This window comes from Astyanax mexicanus, chromosome 16 (genome assembly GCF_023375975.1).
Source record: "Astyanax mexicanus isolate ESR-SI-001 chromosome 16, AstMex3_surface, whole genome shotgun sequence".
In the NCBI taxonomy this organism is placed as follows: Eukaryota; Metazoa; Chordata; class Actinopteri; order Characiformes; family Acestrorhamphidae; genus Astyanax; species Astyanax mexicanus.
In genome coordinates, this window is record NC_064423.1 from 23,571,432 (window position 1) to 23,590,093 (window position 18,662).

The window sequence follows — 18,662 nt, forward strand, 5'->3', positions numbered from 1 at the left end:
AATGGTGAAAATGTTTAATATCAGCCAAAAAATTGATTTCAGTGAATTTGCAGGTTTCAGTGCATTGATTTCAGTCACTTTCATAGAAAAAAAGTCTCTAGTTAAATAAATAACCTATACTCTATATGTAGCTACAAAAAAAATAGTTGGACGTTACAAATATATCCTTCTCAATCTGGGAAAAAAATTGTGGGAGGAGCATAAGTGGCAAACAGAAGACCAATTTACACCAATAAGTCTGAGTCTAAGTGTGCTATGTGCCTGTAAAAGCTGGTATACCTTCCTGTCCTTATCCTTGTCCTTCTTCTTCTCTTTCTTTTCCTTGCTGCTCCTCTTCTTGGTCTCCTGTGGGATCTGCTCTCCATCACCTTCCTCCACAGGGCTCTTCAGAGCCTCAGAGCGGTGTGTCCTCACTGGTAGCTTCTCACTGTCTGCCAGTGGCCTGGAGGGGCAAACAGATGCACAGCTTTGATTCATATTCTTTATAAGACTTTAATGCAGGGAGCTAGATTTTTGGGGTCCAAGCGCAGCAGGGGCAGATATTCCAGACTGCAGTATTAAGTAGATGCCAAATTAAATGAAAGGCTCAGCTTTGACTAAAACGGGGAAAAAGGGCAAGGCTGTTGAATGCTGGAGCAACTGGAACTGGGTAGTTGAACAGGTCAGAAACAAAGCAATCATTCAGCATGGTTATACCAGTGCATGTCTTAGTTCAGCCTAGAATATTCTAGGCTAATAATCTATGAGAACACAAATGTTTCCAAGCATGTATCAATAAATCATGCTGAATGAGTGCTTTTATATTAGCGACAAAAAGACAAAAAAACACCTCTCAGGTCCACAACCACAGCTATTACCTACACATCTACAGGCATAGTTAAGGATCGGACAGCATCGAGGGCTTGGTATTGGGCTGCCCGTCACATCGGCCCATAAAAGGATTCACCCACTCACCTGTAGTTAGTGCCAGAAAGCAGACTGGCAGGAAGGCAGATGTGTGTGCACACGAGACAGAAAGAAAGAGGTGGATCAAAGAGTGTTTAAGAGTGGATTGGCTGAAGACCGCCTTCAGTGGTGCCTCCAACTCCATGAGTTAAACATATTTATGGTATCATCACATACAGCTCTGGGAAAAAAATAAGAGACCACCTAAAAATTATGAGTTTCTTTGATTTTATCAAATAAAAAAAACTCTGGAATACAATCAAGAGGAAGATGGATGATCACAAGCCATCAGACCAAGCTGAACTGCTTGGATTTTTGCGCCAGGAGTGGCATAAAGTTATCTAAAAGCAGTGTGTAAGACTGGTGGAGGAGAACATGCCAAAACGCATGAAAACTGTGTTTAAAAACCAGGGTTATTCCACCACATGTTGATTATTTCTGTACTCTTAAAACTTTATGAATATGAACTGGTTTTCTTTGCATTATTTGAAATCTAAAGGCTCTGCATCTTTTTTGGTATTTTAGCTATTTCTAAATGCTCTAAAATTACAATATTTTTATTTGGAATGTGGAAAAAATGTCCATAGTTTATATAATGAAAGAACAATGTTAATTTTACTCAAACATATACCTATAAATGGCAAAATCAGAGAAACACATTCAGAAACTGAAGCGGTCTCTTATTATTTACCAGTGCTGTATATTAAAAAAAAAAAAAAAATCATCACTGTGGTTACAATACATAAACTCTCACAAAAAGGTAGGTTACAGGAGAAGGAAAAGAAGAGTAAAAATTTACTTGTAAACAAAGAACAAAGAAGCAAGAATACAGACACTGCAACAATATACTTATACATATATATATATTAAACTGACATACTTGTCCAAGTCTATGTCGAGGGCTTTGTGCGGATCATTGGGGTCTTTGTCGTCGTCATCACTTGGTAAGGCATTCTAAGTAAAGAAAACATAGCACATAATTATAAACATTAAACAGAGCTCCTCTCTTCTGTATGCCACATAACCCAGCATGCAATTTATTTGACTCACCTCCGGCATTTCCTCTGTTACTATGTCCACATGGTGAGCAGGTGTGATGTCTTCCTCGCTCTCAGGGCCTGAGTCGGCCCTCTTCCCTTTCCCGTGCTTCTCCCTCTTCTTCTTCTTCTCTTTCTTCTTCTTATCGGCCTTCTCCTTCTGCCGACGCTCCTCCTCCAGCTTCAGGTACTGGTCAGACATGGGCAACCCTGTGAAGATTGTGACAGAAGAGATGATCAATGATGTGGATCTGTGTTGTCTAGAACGGTAGTGCTCGATCCAATACTTTGAGAAGCAACATCAGATGACCAGGAGTCCCAATACTTCTGTCCATATCATGTATGTGCCAATATATAAACAAGCGGAAACATAAATACACACAGACAGGCTCACCTGGGACTTTGAGAGGCACACTGAGGTCTATCTGCACCACTGGAATGTGCTCTACACCTGGTGCATCCTGATACACCTGTATGAATAATTATACACACAGACACAAATCTTCCTTACAAGAACTAAAAACAGGAAAGAATTCAACAAATCAACAATTACAAGTGATGTATGGTGTTTTTCATGCAGTATATTTTTACCTTCTGAGATGATGGCGAGGATTTGATGTAGAACGGGTTGTTGGCCTGTTCCTGCTTTCTGGCTTCCCTCCTCTGTTTGGAATAAAAGAACAGAATAAGAATTAGACCAAAAGCCAGCACCAATAGTGACCCATAACTAAAAAATGTAACAAAAAAATAAATAAATTATGAAAAATCTGAGCTTTGGCACAATGATGACGAAATGTGGTTTTAGAAAACCTACCAACGGATTAGAAAAACAGGCAAAAGGAAAAGGAAGGCAAAACAGTCTAGTACTACAAAACAAATTAGCAAGACATAGAAACAGTGATGCGTTAAAAGGCCTTAACAATAAGTGATCATGTGCTTTGTAATATTTCCCCATATCCGCCTTTATAGGAATATTTCTCTCATCATAATGTTAACATTTCTCCAGTGAAGTGGACGCTTCAGATACTGTGAGGCTGTCAGGAAGGATACTGGTCTAAGAACCAGCCTGATGGTGGTGGCTATAAGTTATATGGTGCCCCACATCACTCCCACCTTTTTGTGTTGTAATCAAAACTCTGCTGTTCTTGTATGTTTACCATCACTGTGACGGTATATAATCGGTACCAATGGATCTGTTGCAAAGATGCAAAGCTAAATTTCCTCTGTTGTAATGGAAAATAAAGTGGATATCTACTGTAGGGGTGAACTACCCTGCTAATGTATGTATACCTATGCATGAGTGTGTGTGTATGAGAGTGTGTGTATATACACACCCGTGCCAGCTCTTTCTCGTCCACTTCAGTGTGGCGAGGTCGAGAGTGTTTGGGCTCCTCTTTAGCAAACACTGCTTTAGGTTTCTCGTCCTCAGACTCGCTCTCAGAGGGAGGCTCATTGATCCAGGCATCCAGGTCCAGACTGCAACAACATGAAAACAGCAAACTAGCACTCCTTCTTTAAAATCTCACTTCACAGTTCAGAAAATGTTTCTATACTGTTTTTGAATGATGTGTTGACTGCTCCTTTAAGCTCCTTTAAGAATGTGTGCCCTTAAATCCTTTTAGTCGACTCACCCATCAGGCACAGGCACTTTCTTCTGAGCTTTAGGCGCCACAGGGTTGAGCTCTCCTGCAAACAGTGCAGACACCTCTTCAGCCACCTCCACATCCTTCTGCTGCAGCTTCTGGATGTACTTCACCAGCTGCAGGATACAGGACGCCTGCAGGGGGCAGAATGTCGCATTAAATTATGTCCTTTAAGAGCAAAATGTCTAAATGTCTAAACACAATAAACAGAAATATGACATACAACCAAAGGCTGAATATCAAAAAAAAATATTAGACACTTTTTTCACCATTCTATGAATGAAATACCCCTAACGTATTTGTGCCTTGTTTTCCACAATTTAAAAAAAATTAATGTAACACTAAACTAATTTTCTGGCCAAATTATTTGGTTGCCAAATATTTGGTTCATCCCTAGTTTCTATGTTTAAACTGGTTGTTTGTCCTCACCCTCTCCTGCACTTCCAGGTTAGCACTCTGAACAAAAAGTGGCAGTCTCTCTATGAGAAGCTGGCTGGTCTCCTGTGCAGCCTGGCTGTCTGTCGACCCCTCATGCTTTCTCAGCACGGTAGAAAAGAGCTTTGCTGCGTTCTGCACATAAACAGCCTGGATGTGGCCCGGAAGGGTGGCAACTTTGGGCCTCAACATGGCCTCTAGTGTCTGCATTGGATCTTCGAGGTGTCTGAAAAAGAAATAACACAGTGATAAATTACAACAAGCCACAGTCTGACCAACTTCAACAGCTACACGACTGAAAGTTAATTATTAACAATAGTTGAGAAAATTATTTGTCCCAGAACCTAACATTTCTTTATACATATAAGACAACAGATACCATGTACTATTGCACTAAATATACTGACTATTACCACACTTTCAGGACATATTTCACTAAACATAATAAATTAATTAATGATTAAAATACTATAAAAAAAACTATATTCTGTTTAATTGCACAGTATTCTTTCGAACATTTACGTGGCAAATTTTGCAATTAACTTCCCATTTCTATATTTCACACTCTTACATTCTATTTTATGTAAGTTAAAGACTTTACATTAAATGCATACATTTCTGTTTATTTTTAGTTACTATATATCTGTATATTATATATTTTCTTGCTTTTTAAACACCGCTTTATTTCTCGATATATACTCTTCTTAAAAAAATATTACAATATTGTTTCATGCGATTTCACTGCAAATTGTACCATGTATGTCTATGAACATAACAAATAAAACAGACTGCGAGTTAGGCTACAGACCAATCCATCTATTGACTCTAATACAGGTCTCTAGAACCATTTCCAACCAACATAAAGCCATTTCACAGTCAGACTTACTCCGAGAACTCTCCACAGATCCAGGCAGCAGCGTAGAGAACCTCACAGATGCCGTTGCGCTGCATGTTGCCCGTGAGCAGGTGAGCATTGTCCAGCAGCATGGCCATCTGAGCCACAGCAAACACCCGAATGGCCTTGACACGAATAGCTACATCCAGCATCTGAGAGGCTATTAGGTGACCGTGCCGTGTGCCTTCCAGTCGGGTTAACTCCACCAGGATGCTGATGTACCTGAGAAGAGGAACAAACACAGAAGGAGCAAATGAGACAATTGCAAAGTAATCTAGCAGAGCTCTGAACTAATTACAGGTAAAATGAACACAAATAATATATAGATGTAATAACTATACAGCATTAAATGTGTCTGCACTGGGTCCTCACCACTCGAAGTTGGTAATGTACTGATAGTTGCTCTGGCTGCAGATGTCAATGATTTTGGTGAGCAGCTCGTCCCTGTATGTGGTGCCTTCAGCCTTGTCCACATGCAACATCAACTTCTTCACAATCTCCATCAGGTTCTTCTTAGAGACCTAAACACAATGGATTGCACAGAACAGGAAAACACTGTAAAAATACTCTGGGTCTGAAGAAGCCATCTAAACTTAAATATCATGACCTCTTAAAGGCCAATACTGAGCAACGCAAATTGATATGGCAAGAATTACCCATGCAAAGGTCAGATATCTATAAAATATCATGGTTGAGCAAGTACAGCATTCACTATCTGAGAGTAGAATTAGGCAGCCTAACAGAAGCCGAAGATGACCTGCTTTTTTCTGCTGATACTCATCAACTGAAGATTTATAAATGTCACATTTATGAAAAGATTATTATTGATTTAAAAGAGTAAACAATATGCAAGTCTGTAAGACTCTGCAAGTGAACAAAAATTGTACTTGATCATTTTGAGGTTTTAAAATAAAAAAGGATGAGATGCTACAAAATCTGTAGGTTGTAGGTTATGCTACTCCCCAAACCCAATACCACATTTTGAGATTATGAGTATGATGTTCCACACAAGCCTACCTGTGATGGGATTTAAGATTGAAGTTTAAATAAACAATCAAAAAACAAATACATTAAATTAGATCATACCATGCCATAGAGCAGGTCCAGCGCCCTCAGCCGGATGGACTCATCCTTGTCGTCCAGACACTGCAAGATCAGGTCCTTGTGAGACTGCACAGACTTCGGATGCGTCTTCAGGATCTTAGACATGGCCAGCAGACCCAGATACTTCACTGCAACCAAGGACACATACTCAGCCAATGAGGGACTGTCTTGTAGTAGACTAGCTTCCAACAGTTGCAGACTAACTCTACAAACAATTCCTAGAAATGTAAAATATCTGTCTACTTCTGGAAAAGTTTAGCTATGGCTTTTTAAGAGCTTTCTGTCTACAGGAAACAGCAGCATATCAGTCTACTCTTAACTTTCTACAAAGACACTATTCTTCTTCATATTTATTTACATTATCTAGATAAAAAAAACAGAGCTACTTTTCTGGAGTAAACCTAAACGATTAAAAAATAATGTGACTTTCACTACAATTATATCACATGGAAAAAAACAAAAAGGACACACATAAAACATGACACAATGAGGAAAAACAAAACCACACACACACGGGACAACACGAACACAAGACAAACACTTAAGGTCTTATTGAATTTTCTGTGCACACTGGCCTTGTGAGATTGACCACTGGCCAGCCTGCCGGGAATGCTGAGTCATTATGCAGACCTCTTTATAAACTACTTGGCCAATCGATCTCACATCATCCTAGAATATGGTTTAAATGCTCATGCTTTTGACATGGGCTAGCCATAGCTTTAAAGCCCTTTACATGAGCTAAATTCTAAGCATAGTTTATGTCTGGTTCCAAACATGTTACATGGAGTGATCAATGCTTTACAGTGACCTCTACTGTAGTCAATAAAGTGCCACGATTATCCTATGGGTCAATATCTCAGTCACGAGCGCTAAGCCATGGAGACACACAAGCCATGGAGGCACACAAGCCATGGAGGCACACAAGCCATGGAGGCACACAGGCCATAGTAACAAGCCTCTTTATACTGTGGAACTAACTAACTAACTAACTGACTAACTAACTAATCAAAACTTCTTCTAGAAGGAACATGGACACTGATCTGCTCCTTGAACTGGGTTCAATGCCTACATAGCTGCATACAAGCTTAAGTTTGCTTAATGCAATGCAAAGCGCTGTCAGCTGGAGCAATGCTAAGAATATGGCCACTGGAAAAAAGTTCTCAAGTTCTTTAAGGCACTGAATAACATTTCCCTGTCTGTCAGGCTGATGGATGAATCTGGGTTTGGCTGATGCCAAGAGAACATCTTGCTTTGTGGTAACAGTTTGGAAAAATCCTCTTCTGTTTCAGCATGAGCAAAAAAAAAAAAAAAGGTGCTTAAACACCTGTAGGGTGTCCCAATTACACTGAATATCTTTGGCTGCAAGACAGCGTCCTTCTCGTTTAACTTGCCTAATCGCCTCCATAATTTTGTAAAACTTCTCTCAGGAGAGAGACCAGTTTTATAGCTCCACTATTGACTTTCTGGAGCCTACAAACATGGCTGCATATAAAATATTATGTTTCTATTAATAAATATCTTTATGATAACACACTAAAGCTAAAAATCAGGCTTCTGCCTTTCTTTGGGTCTGAATACCTATCTGGACGGGATTAGTTTCTCAGGGGGATGTCTGTGAAGAATATTTTACACTTCTACTGAGTGATAAAATTCTTGCATCCGGACTGCAATTGGAAAACAAAAAAACAGGAGAACCAGTGAGTTTGTTTTGTTTTTGTTTTTGGTTACATGACATCACATTGTCACGTGAGGATTTGGTTCAGTAGCTCCTCCATTTCCAATCACTGTTGTGTTTAAGTGGGTCTCCGTGGAAACGTGCGCCAAAGTGTAATTACGGTGCGTGGCAGTGGACAAATAGCTGTTTTATTAAACATGAAGTGACGAAACTCAGAGATGTGCACCCGGACGGGACTAAAATAACTGAAGGACCACAGAGTTCAGCAAAAACTGCAATTTTCTCAGAGGACGTCTGAGAAAAACACAAACATAGACAACCCCTTATAAAAAAAAAAAAAAAAAAAAACCCTGAGAAACTAATCCCATCCGGATAGGGCTTAACTAATGGTTTTGTGTGTATCATTTGCCTCTTATCAGTCATTGGTATATTTATGTTTCTGTCTATGTTGTATGTAAAACTGACCAATGAACACAAAATCAGTGAGGATGTACTTCATTGAATAATTGTGAAATTACTTTGAACTTGTTTCTTCAAAAAAAAAAAAAAAAAAAAAAGAGATGCTAGGTAGTGAAGGAAACCTCATCCCATACTCCAAACCTTGTACTCCAGATGCAGTTTGGCCATAGGGTGTACATGATCAGAGGTGCCACACCTTTAATACTACATTACAAATCGTATTTTGTTTAGTGGTTGTACTTCCCTATAAATGTGAACTTAAAATTTTAAAAAGAATTGAGAAGAATTGGCTCCAAACAAGTATGAATAGCCTTTATAGGGAAGCAATCACCAATAAACAAAACACACCAGTCCAGATACTACAGAGCTATTCTACACACCACGCTCACTGGGAACCTGATAACTCGAACCCTCCTATTTCAGGAACAAAATTCTAAACTGGCTGGTGTGGTTTGAGGAGTGTGTTGTTAGGAGTAGTTTCATATATCAGTAGAATTTTAGAAGCCTAGGCCTCTCAAATTCTTATAAAATGAATTCTGAACTATAGCAAAGAGGCAACTTCGAGTTATCCAGGATGGAGGTCAACAGGTCCTCCATCTTCAGGGGCTTGGGGGGCTGGGCTAACACAAAAACACGCAGACAATGAGAGAATGACACACTGCAGGCATTGACAGAAGGCTCACAGTTCTGGTCCGAGTCTTCAATCAGGATTCGCAGTTTCTGCACACAGAGCTGTGGACGGCAGGGAAACATGGAAAGAGAGAACCAAAAGAAAAACAAAGAAAGAGCAACAGAAAGACAGAGAGACCACAAGAAGAGAAGGGGGGGGGGGAGAGAGAGAGAGAGAGAGAGAGAGAGAGAGAGAGAGAGAGAGAGAGAGAGAGAGAGAGAAAAAATAGTCATTACCACCATATTAAATACCTTTCCACACCAGTTCCATTATTAGAAGTTATGGATGGTTCCACACTTATTAGCCTTCTCAAATCTAGGGTCAAGCTTTTCTCTGTCATTTCCTAATGAACACAGCTGCCTCAACTGTACTAAGCAGACATCAGAACACTTTGAGATATGCAGCGATGCCCGATAAGCACATGCCACTGAGAATAATTACATTACTGAAGAATTTTAACTGTAGACAGACTGAATAATAGTGCAGGCAATGACAAAAGGCACTCTTACTGAATGAATATGACTGGAGTGGAAAGGGTTGACCTCATGAGGAAAAACAAAAGCACATTGTGGCAAAGAATGCAAAGCTAAGACCCACCTGAATGCTAGCACTGTGGTTGGGCATCCCAGAGGACAGAGAAATCAACACTGCGTATAACAAAGAGAGAAAAAGATGAATTAATAAAAAGAGACATCATTTTATTTAAATATAATCTAATAATGTAGTAGAGATCGGACTGACCTGCTATCACTGTGTTGACACATTCGTATAGGAGCGACATAGCCGAGGTACTGAAGAATTGAGAGAGAGAGAGAGAGAGAGAAAAAAAAAAAGGAAGACAAACAAAAAAGCTGTTGTAATCCTTTAAAGTGTAATTAAAAATATTGTGCCCACTTAAGCCTTAAATGCGGTCCTAGTTGGGAAATATAGAATTTTAATTAAAAGGTCAGTTTTATTGCTCTACTTACTAAAAAATGTGGCATTTAATCAGACTTGTGGTCATAATGACAGTGTATGGGCCGTGCTCAAGCTTGGGACGTATTGGGCTGGATTTCTTGGGCCCAATCTAAGCTCTACACAATATGCAAACCTTCATTCTAGAAACATATTCATTCTCTGTATATAAACTTGCCAATCACAATAACTTTTTATCCCTGATGAGATCCAATCAATCCAATCCAAATAGTGCTTTAGGCGGTACTGATCATCTTACCTATGGATGAGGTTGGTTAATGGCTCAATCAGCTTCTTTCCTAGACGAGGCTCCAGAGGGGTGAGGGCACCAAACTGGGAAAACACACAAACACAACATACGTAACACATCTCCGGAGACATACAGACACACTAATGTGCGTAAAGTGTGCAGCCTGTCCACCACTTACCAGCTTAATGATCTTGATAAGGACCCAGTTGTTAGTGGATGAGGTCATGAGCTTGAAGAAGAGGGGGGCCAGGGACAGATAGTTTTTGGGGTTCCTTCTGGCCAGCTCACAGATGACGTTAACTGCTGCTGATTGCACTCCTGAGACAGAGAAAGGGAAATAGGGAGGGTTTAGATTAAAGGTATAACGTCATCACTGCTGTGTGTGCGCAGGCGAACCATTAGAAGCTAATTAAAAAAAACACTTCTATATATTTCACTGATATGCAATACTGACTTTAGTTATATTTGTGAAGTTTAAATATTACACACAGGTCATACACAGATACAGCAACTTACTGGGTTGTTAACACAACATGAAAAACTGCCAGAATTAAGTCATGTCAACAAAAACAAAGATATAAAGTTTTTAGGCGACTGCATACAGAGAAAGAATGGACAAAAATAAACAAATAGCTAGAGAGACAGATAAAACATATATGCATAAAAAGCAAATTATAGAAGGATGTACAGTATGAATATTCACTATATGGTTACAATTTATTGTACAGTAACTAAAATCATTGTTTTATTTAGATCTGTTAAACATCTCCTAAACAAGCTCGTTCAAGGTGTCGTGGCAAGGACAGCTGTCCTCAGCCCACTCCCTATCCACTGGGGTTCCCCAGGGTTCGGTACTGGGTCCCCTTCTCTTCTCAATATACACTGCCTCTCTTGGTCAGGTTATCCACTCACATGGCTTTTCCTACCATTGCTTTGCTGATGACACCCAGCTATACCTGTCATTCTCACCTGAAGATAACTCAATCTCTGCACGGATATCGTCGTGTCTCTCTGACATATCCTCTTGGATGAAGGAGCATCACCTTCAATTAAATCTCTCAAAGACTGAACTTCTGGTTATACCAGCAAAACCATTTTTTCAACACAACTTCTCTATAAGTATCGACTCTCTCTCTCTCTCTCACCGACAAAGGTTGCTAGGAACCTGGGTGTTATGGTTGATGACCAGCTCTCCTTCACGCACCATGTGGCCTCGGTTGCTCGATCCTGCCGCTTCGCGCTTTATAACATCAGGAAAATTAGACAGTTTCTGACGCAACAGGCCACTCCTGGTACAAGCAGTCGTCATCTCATGCCTCGACTACTGCAATGCCCTGCTAACTGGCCTCCCGGCCTGCGTAGTAAAACCACTCCAAATGATCCAGAATGCAGCAGCAAGTCTGGTCAAAACGGGCACATGTCACCCCGCTGCTCATTGAGCTCCACTGGCTACCAGTTGATGCTCGCATCAAATTCAAAACTCTTACAATCGCCTACAATGTGATGACAGAACAGGCTCCTTCCTACCTGCACTCACTCCTGAAGGCTTACGCTACCTCCCGGCCGCTGCGCTCCTCCAATGAACGTCGCCTCGCTTTACCAAACACTCACACAAAGCAATCCAGACTGTTCTCATACAGAGTTCCCCAATGGTGGAACAAACTACCTTCCACTACCAGATCAGGAGAATCTCTCGCTATCTTTAAGAGACTCCTGAAGACAGAGCTCTTCAAAGAGCACTTACTCTCCTAACACATCTAACACACTAACTACTTCTAACCCCATTTCCTTCTTCCCCTCCTTCACTTCTCTATCCCTTTATTTCCCTTCGACCTCCTTTAAGCCCTATCTAAAAATGGGTTATCTAAATTCCTATTACTTTTGTACTTCATTATTGTAAGTCGCTTTAGACAAAAGCGTCTGCCAAATGAAATGTAATGTAATGTAAACACTGCTAAGAAATGCAAACAAACTGTTGCGAAACCAAACATTTAAAACAATATAACTGACTGCACCTAGTAGTTTTTAGATGCATGATGCAGCCAATAATCAGATTAATGTACATGCCTGTGTGCATACTAGGGCTACATGATACTGGAAAAACTGACATTGCAATGTTTTGTTGTTCTTGTAATTTATTTATTTATTTTTTAAGTATTTTTACCATATTTCTCCTAAAGTGTTTTTCACTCTGTAAAGTTCTGTGTACTAGATTTACAGTATTTGTTGCACTATAAGGCGCACCTAAAATCCTTTACTTTGTCCAAAAATTGTCATTGCCCCTTATAATCCGATGCACCCTTTGTATGAATTTTACCAGTCAGGTCATAAGGAGCAGTAAAGCCACTCCACTGAAGTACAGCGTTATACAGGAGTTTCAGTTTAGTTACCGAGACTGGAGCAGAGTATTAGTATTAGCATTAGCTGCTAACCACGCTAATCACTTGCTCTTTCCTCATTTAAAGGCAAGTGTTATCGGCCTGTCGCCTGCTGCTAATCCTGGCTAGCACTGCTGGAAAAGCATTAGCATTAGCTCCTAACTGCGCTAAGTGATAGCTCTTTTGTCATTCAGAGGTGAGTATATCGGAATATAGCCTCCGCATTTACTGTGTTAAAACAAGCTACATGGGACAAACCGCTTGGTAATATTATCCTAGCTTACTGATACACTCAGGGTTCCTCAGTGTTGCACTGCTGGGCGGCATTTACCCAATAATTTAGTCGCTAATGTTTTTGCTGCTGCACCCAGCCTTTGTGGAAATCTAGAAATCTCAGCTTACTGTAAATAAACAGGAGCACTTTACTCCTCAAAATAAACAGTTATCAGGAGAGAAATCTGTAACATCTAGCGCTCGTTTGGCTTTAAAAGAAAATGTTTTTTTTTTTGTAATAATTATAGTGTTGTTTACTTAGCTGAGCTGTACTTAACTTAGTTACCTGCTGAATTAGAAGGAAACATGGTAAACACCCTGTTCTTTACTAGTGTTGCATAATGTGCCTTATAATCTGGTGCACTTTATGGATGAAAATAGACCAGAAAATAGACATTCATAATATAATTTGGTGTGCCTTATAGTGCAAAAAATACGGTAAGTTAGATAATCTGTTTATGATAGATTTGTCATGGAAAATGAGAACACTGCAGTCCAATGTGAATACTTTGCACAGTGACAATGCAGAAACTAAATGTTATGCAGCCCTTGTGCATACACACTTTTCTATACGCATCTATACAGGTATGTGCTATTTTTGTGAACTAACAAAAGAAAAGGAGTTTAGCCGGCTCTGCCCGAGTTTCATGAACATCATGATCATCCCTCACCTGGGTCGGGATCCTCCAGTTTCTCTTTGAGGCGAGGGAAGGCAGGGCGCAGGGATTCAGGGTACTTCAGGAACACTTTATACATGATCAGCACAGCCTTCTTCCTGATGTACGGTTTAGTGTGGGACATCTGAGATGAAAGAAGATAGAGACAGACACCGTGAGCGAGTGCATGTGAAGGGAACGGAAGGGCACAAGAGAAAGTGTCTGAGAGGAACAGGATGTGTGTAGACCCACAAATAAGTAGTGGGGGAAGGTGGGAGGCACAGAACATGTTAGCAAGACAGCTTATATTTCAGCCGCCACCTCCTTCACTGCACAGATATTCCTATCACTATGCATTTAGATCAAACCTCACCAAAGTCATGATGTCATTGGCCAGATCACGAGCCAGGTCAGGGGTCACGAAGCAGGAAAGGCCAGTCAGAGCCACACCGGTGTCATACTGATTAGGACTACTGAGATCCTGGTGAGAGAGAGGAGAAAAAAGCAGAGTTGAACATGAAATTGTTTTGCAAATATTTCTTCGAACCCTCCTATTTCAGGAACAAACTTCTAAACTGGCTGGTGTGGTTTGAGGAGTGTGTTGTTAGGAGTAGTTTCATATATCAGTAGAATTTCAGAAGCCTAGGCCTCTCAAATCCTTGAAAAATGAATTCTGAACTACAGCAAAGAGGCAACTTCGAGTTATCCAGGATGGAGGTCAACAGGTAATGGCAAGTCATGGGATTTACGGTAATATTACTTAACATTTGCAGCATTATGCAAAAAATGCTCTCTGGCTCCCCCTACAGCTAAGAGAATTAATATTAATGGCTTCGCCCACCTTGGCTTGCGACCGCCCACAGGCAGCACTAAAACCAGTCTCGTCAGACAGGACAAGGACTTACAGTGCTAGGAACAACATGGCAGTTAGTTTCTGTGTTATTTGTGCATAGGTTTACATAGGATCTCCGGTGGATTTCGCGTTTTACACAAAGTCTAAGACTAGGTCAGTGGCTGGACTGCACTTAGCAGGGCATCACACTAGTTGTAAAGTAACATATGACATTACAAAGACTGTATTAGCGTAAAAATGTCTTTATTTTATTTTTTTCTAACTGTTGTTTGTCTCACTGCCTTGCAGTGCTGTAAGCCAATAAGAGGCAGATGTTTGCATGCATGAATATTCATGAGCATGAGCTGAATCTTATTTTATAAATTAACTGCTACATTATGTTGCTTCAAAAGAGAAGAAAATGTGAAATTAAGATACAGCTTACCTTGCGGATCTGATTGGTTGTCAGCATGATGACATCAGTGCCTTCATGGAAGCACTGGGATGCAGCCAGGTAGCCAATTCGCTGGGAAAAAGAGAGAGTGATATACACACATAAGAATAAATAGCACATCATCCTATTTTCAACTAGAACAATGTTTTCAATAAAAAAAAATGTTTACTGCATTATGTATTTAAGGACATTTTTCCTTTTCATATAAGGTTAACCATATAAAGATGTATGATTTCAATGCAACGCTGACATCAGACCGCTTACCTTATATGTAAATTTAGATGAGCTCATCACTTCCACGATGTTGAATGCAGCCCAGCTGACGTCATAGCCCAGCATCTGCAACTGAACACACACAAGCCAAACGACAACGTCAAACAACCATGTGCTCATATAGAGATGAAACACAAAGGAAATTGCAGCTAAAGCAGCTGAAATGATAAGATCTGCATCAGAACTGCAATATTCATGCACACGCAAGCAAGACGAGCAAGATTGGTGGTCTTACGTAGGTGAGTTTGCAGACTGCATTGGCTTTGACGGCAATGTTGTCCTGCTTGAGCTCCTGCTTGATCTCATCAATGCACGTGGAGATGTATTTGGCCTGTGGAGAGAGAGCAGAAACACAAGTTGGTTGACGTAACTGGTAGACAGAAGTAAAACATGCCAACACTGATATGCGCGTGTGAGATACTGAGGGAGAAGGTTTCATTTCCTCTTTACAGCTTCAGGAGTGAGGAAATCATTTTATATCTGATACAGGAGGGGAACAACCACACCACACATTTCAACAGGCACATCAGATATATATACACACACACAAACATCACAATGTTCTACCACAGATGGTTTAATTAGTTTATAAAGTGTAATAAGTGAAAAATGTTTTTATTCTCTTTTAACTGTCTATTGGGAAAATATTGGTTGCACTACCTTTTGTCTCCATTTAAGTAGGGGTGTGACGAGATATCGTGCCACGAGATCTCGCGAGATTAAATGTGACGATATTTCTCGTCAAGCTTAAACCTGTCTCGCGGGAGAAAAAAAACAGTTTAATGTGGACTTTTTAGGAGGGATCTGGCAACCCAGTAGCAGCGAGTGTGAGAGCAGCTCTCAGCAGAAGAGGAAAATTCGGGCAACAGAGGTCACTAATGGGCGGACCGCGGTCCGGACCCAAACGTTGTCCAATGCGGACCCAAACCGATAACCTACTCATTGTGCGGCGCAGTAAACTCACAGATCAATCACGTGTGGGGTAAGATCACCAAACGGGTGATTCTCACGAAAAACAGATTTAAAAGGGTTCACACTTGAAAAATTTCAAAAGGCATTTAAATATAACATTTCTTTTTGTTATGCAAGACTAGGGTCTGAACTTTTTAGAAATACTTTTTTTTTTAATTTTATAATTTTTTTCTGTATATTTTGCACCATTTTAGTCAGTCAGAGCACACACATTCTCAGTACCGCAACATGATAACACAGAACAGATATGGTTTAAAAGTTACACATTTGTTACTTTTTAAATAGATATTATTAACAGTTGTGCTCATATGTGTATATAACCCAGAAAATATTATATTTATAAGTTTCCCATTTTTTTTTATTTTATGATTTGTCTCATTACCGCAACAGATTTCATGATTCATGTCCTGTCTTTTCAGGATATTTAACTGAAAAATTACATGTATAATTTCTTATTTAGTACAGATGACCTATGAAGAAATACAATTTATCCAAATACCATTATAAACTAGAATTTGTTTTATAACAGTAAAATAATTAGTAAATAAATATGTGTTGCGGTAAAGAGAATGGTGTTTCGGTAAAGAGAGTCAATGTTTCGGTAAAGAGAGTCATTACAAGGATTCCTACTTAATTAACAATAACACTTTACACAACAAACACAGAGTGTGAATGCTGTGAATAAATAACAAATTCTAATGATGTACTTCTTGAGTTTTGTATGGAGTAGTAATATTGAACAAAATGTGGTATTTGCTGTTGAAAATTATTCTCAGTAAGACTCAAGCTGTGAAAATATCCTATTTTGAACTGTGTATTTTAATAAAACAAATTTCAACATACCTCATTAGACATAAATTCCTTAAAACTTTAAACATCACTGTATAACTAAATTGAAATGGAATGTTTAAATACAAAATAAGTAATTCAACATCTCATAAAACAACTTTTTTATTAAGTATTAATTTCATGACAGATATAAACATCAATGTACAACTAAATTGAAATTAAATATTTAAGTATGAAACAAGCAATTCAACATCTCATTAAACATCTTTGTATTAAGCATTAATCTCATGAAAAATTTAAACATCAATGTGCAACTAAATTAAAATTAAAGATAAAATTAAAGAAAGTTGTTTAATGAAATGTATATATGTGTGTATATATATAAATTTCATATATATAATATATACATTTCATGAAACAACTTTTATTGTTATAAACTGTTAATAAAGGTTGTTTCATAAAATGTGTATATATATATATATATATATATATATATATATATATATATATATATATACATATAAACAGTTTATAACAATAAAAGTTGTTTCATGAAATGTATATTATATATATGAAAATTATATATATATATATATATATATATATATATATATATATATATATATATATATATATATATATTATTATTATTATTATTTTTATATGTTATTTTTATATCTTATGCGGAAGTTATATGGGTGTCACTGCCCTGCTACATAAATCTGTTTTTTATCTGAAATTGCATCATGTATTGTTTTATATATTGTTTATTATAAGTAAATAAAGGCTTTTTTATGAAACAATATATATAATGTTCATATATATGTTTTAAGTTCATGTCACTTAAAACATTAATTTCTCTTTACCGCAACAGTGAATCTCTCTACCGCAACAGGCCTTAAATTGTTGCGGTGTATGAGAAGGCTGTTGCGGAGTATGAGGGACCTTAACCTTCTTTGATCTCTGTGGGGCCACCATGATGCCTGGCTAAACTTTTGCTAGCTTTTTGTATTTAGACTTTAAAAACCTTAAAAATTCCCAAAACACAATAACATTTTCATTTTTTTAAACATTAAAAACTAGCTGTTTCGGTAATGAGAAACAAAAAGTTGTGTATGCTCGCTGACAACCAAGTTTTTAACATTTATCTGGAGAGGTATAAAATTAGGTGCTTACCTGGTAGCCATCTTGGGTGTCATACTAAAAGGTGTCCCCCCTCTCAAAATGGCTGTTTTTTTCTGTTCCTTGTGGTCTTAAATGGTGCTTGAAAATTGTTGCGGAGGCTGAGAACATTGGTTCTGACCAAAGTTATTTTTCTAAATATTTTCTTTTCTTTTACCAATGAATTCCAAGTAATACATTTTTATTGACTGTAACAATTTACTTTATGAGATACATTTAAGTTTTTTATTATTTATTTATTTTAAATATTAAAATTGTGTAATTGAAGAGCCGAGATTCAGCAATGGACGCGTTGCGGTACTGAGAATTTCACACTAAATTATAAAAAATACATAATTTAAAATATCACAATGTCTACTTTTAATCACTTCCAATATAGCCTTTGATGAGATGTTTATAAACCAGTGTTTCCCAAATTGATAGCATTTACCTGTTCATCACACTCCTTAATGCCACCTCATTAGTCTGATTTCGTGAGAATCACCCAAACGCTCTCTTCAGTCAATCAGATCTGTGCAGACGCGGTAAGGAAAAAATAAATAAACAAACACACCGCTCCTCACGCGGGATCGAACCCGTGTTGTCAGGGTCGCGGTTGTGGTTTGCACTTTTTTTGCACTATATAAGACCTAGAAAAGTTGTATTTTTATTGTTTATTCTTATTTCTATTCCTTATAGAATCAATGTGTGAGAGAAACTCACATGTGTGAGAGTCTGTTAAGTTTGCAGCATATGATTTTGTCCAAAAAAAAAACCACTTTTCTTTAAATTTTAATTTTTAAATCT

The 18,662-nt window shown here is 38.5% G+C and overlaps 1 protein-coding gene across 4 annotated transcripts in view; it reads right to left on the reverse strand.

Moving 5' to 3' along the window:
* The window catches only part of ap3d1 (adaptor related protein complex 3 subunit delta 1), a 37,917-nt gene that overhangs the window by 10,035 nt on the left and 9,220 nt on the right, over positions 1–18,662 (reverse strand). For 3 of the 4 annotated variants that reach the window (XM_049465854.1, XM_049465852.1, XM_049465851.1), the window contains exons 2-23: positions 15,169–15,264; positions 14,925–15,005; positions 14,652–14,732; positions 13,748–13,855; positions 13,390–13,519; positions 10,246–10,385; positions 10,077–10,150; positions 9,605–9,654; positions 9,461–9,510; positions 8,877–8,925; positions 6,042–6,187; positions 5,328–5,476; positions 4,947–5,177; positions 4,055–4,286; positions 3,614–3,759; positions 3,317–3,458; positions 2,574–2,645; positions 2,377–2,452; positions 1,996–2,192; positions 1,826–1,899; positions 955–978; positions 280–442 (exon numbers count right to left, since the gene is read on the reverse strand). In XM_049465854.1, the coding sequence (XP_049321811.1) occupies positions 280–442; positions 955–978; positions 1,826–1,899; positions 1,996–2,192; positions 2,377–2,452; positions 2,574–2,645; positions 3,317–3,458; positions 3,614–3,759; positions 4,055–4,286; positions 4,947–5,177; positions 5,328–5,476; positions 6,042–6,187; positions 8,877–8,925; positions 9,461–9,510; positions 9,605–9,654; positions 10,077–10,150; positions 10,246–10,385; positions 13,390–13,519; positions 13,748–13,855; positions 14,652–14,732; positions 14,925–15,005; positions 15,169–15,264 (2,511 nt within the window). The remainder of the gene's footprint in view (positions 1–279; positions 443–954; positions 979–1,825; positions 1,900–1,995; positions 2,193–2,376; positions 2,453–2,573; positions 2,646–3,316; positions 3,459–3,613; positions 3,760–4,054; positions 4,287–4,946; positions 5,178–5,327; positions 5,477–6,041; positions 6,188–8,876; positions 8,926–9,460; positions 9,511–9,604; positions 9,655–10,076; positions 10,151–10,245; positions 10,386–13,389; positions 13,520–13,747; positions 13,856–14,651; positions 14,733–14,924; positions 15,006–15,168; positions 15,265–18,662) is intronic. The other variant, XM_049465853.1, reaches the window with a different exon arrangement.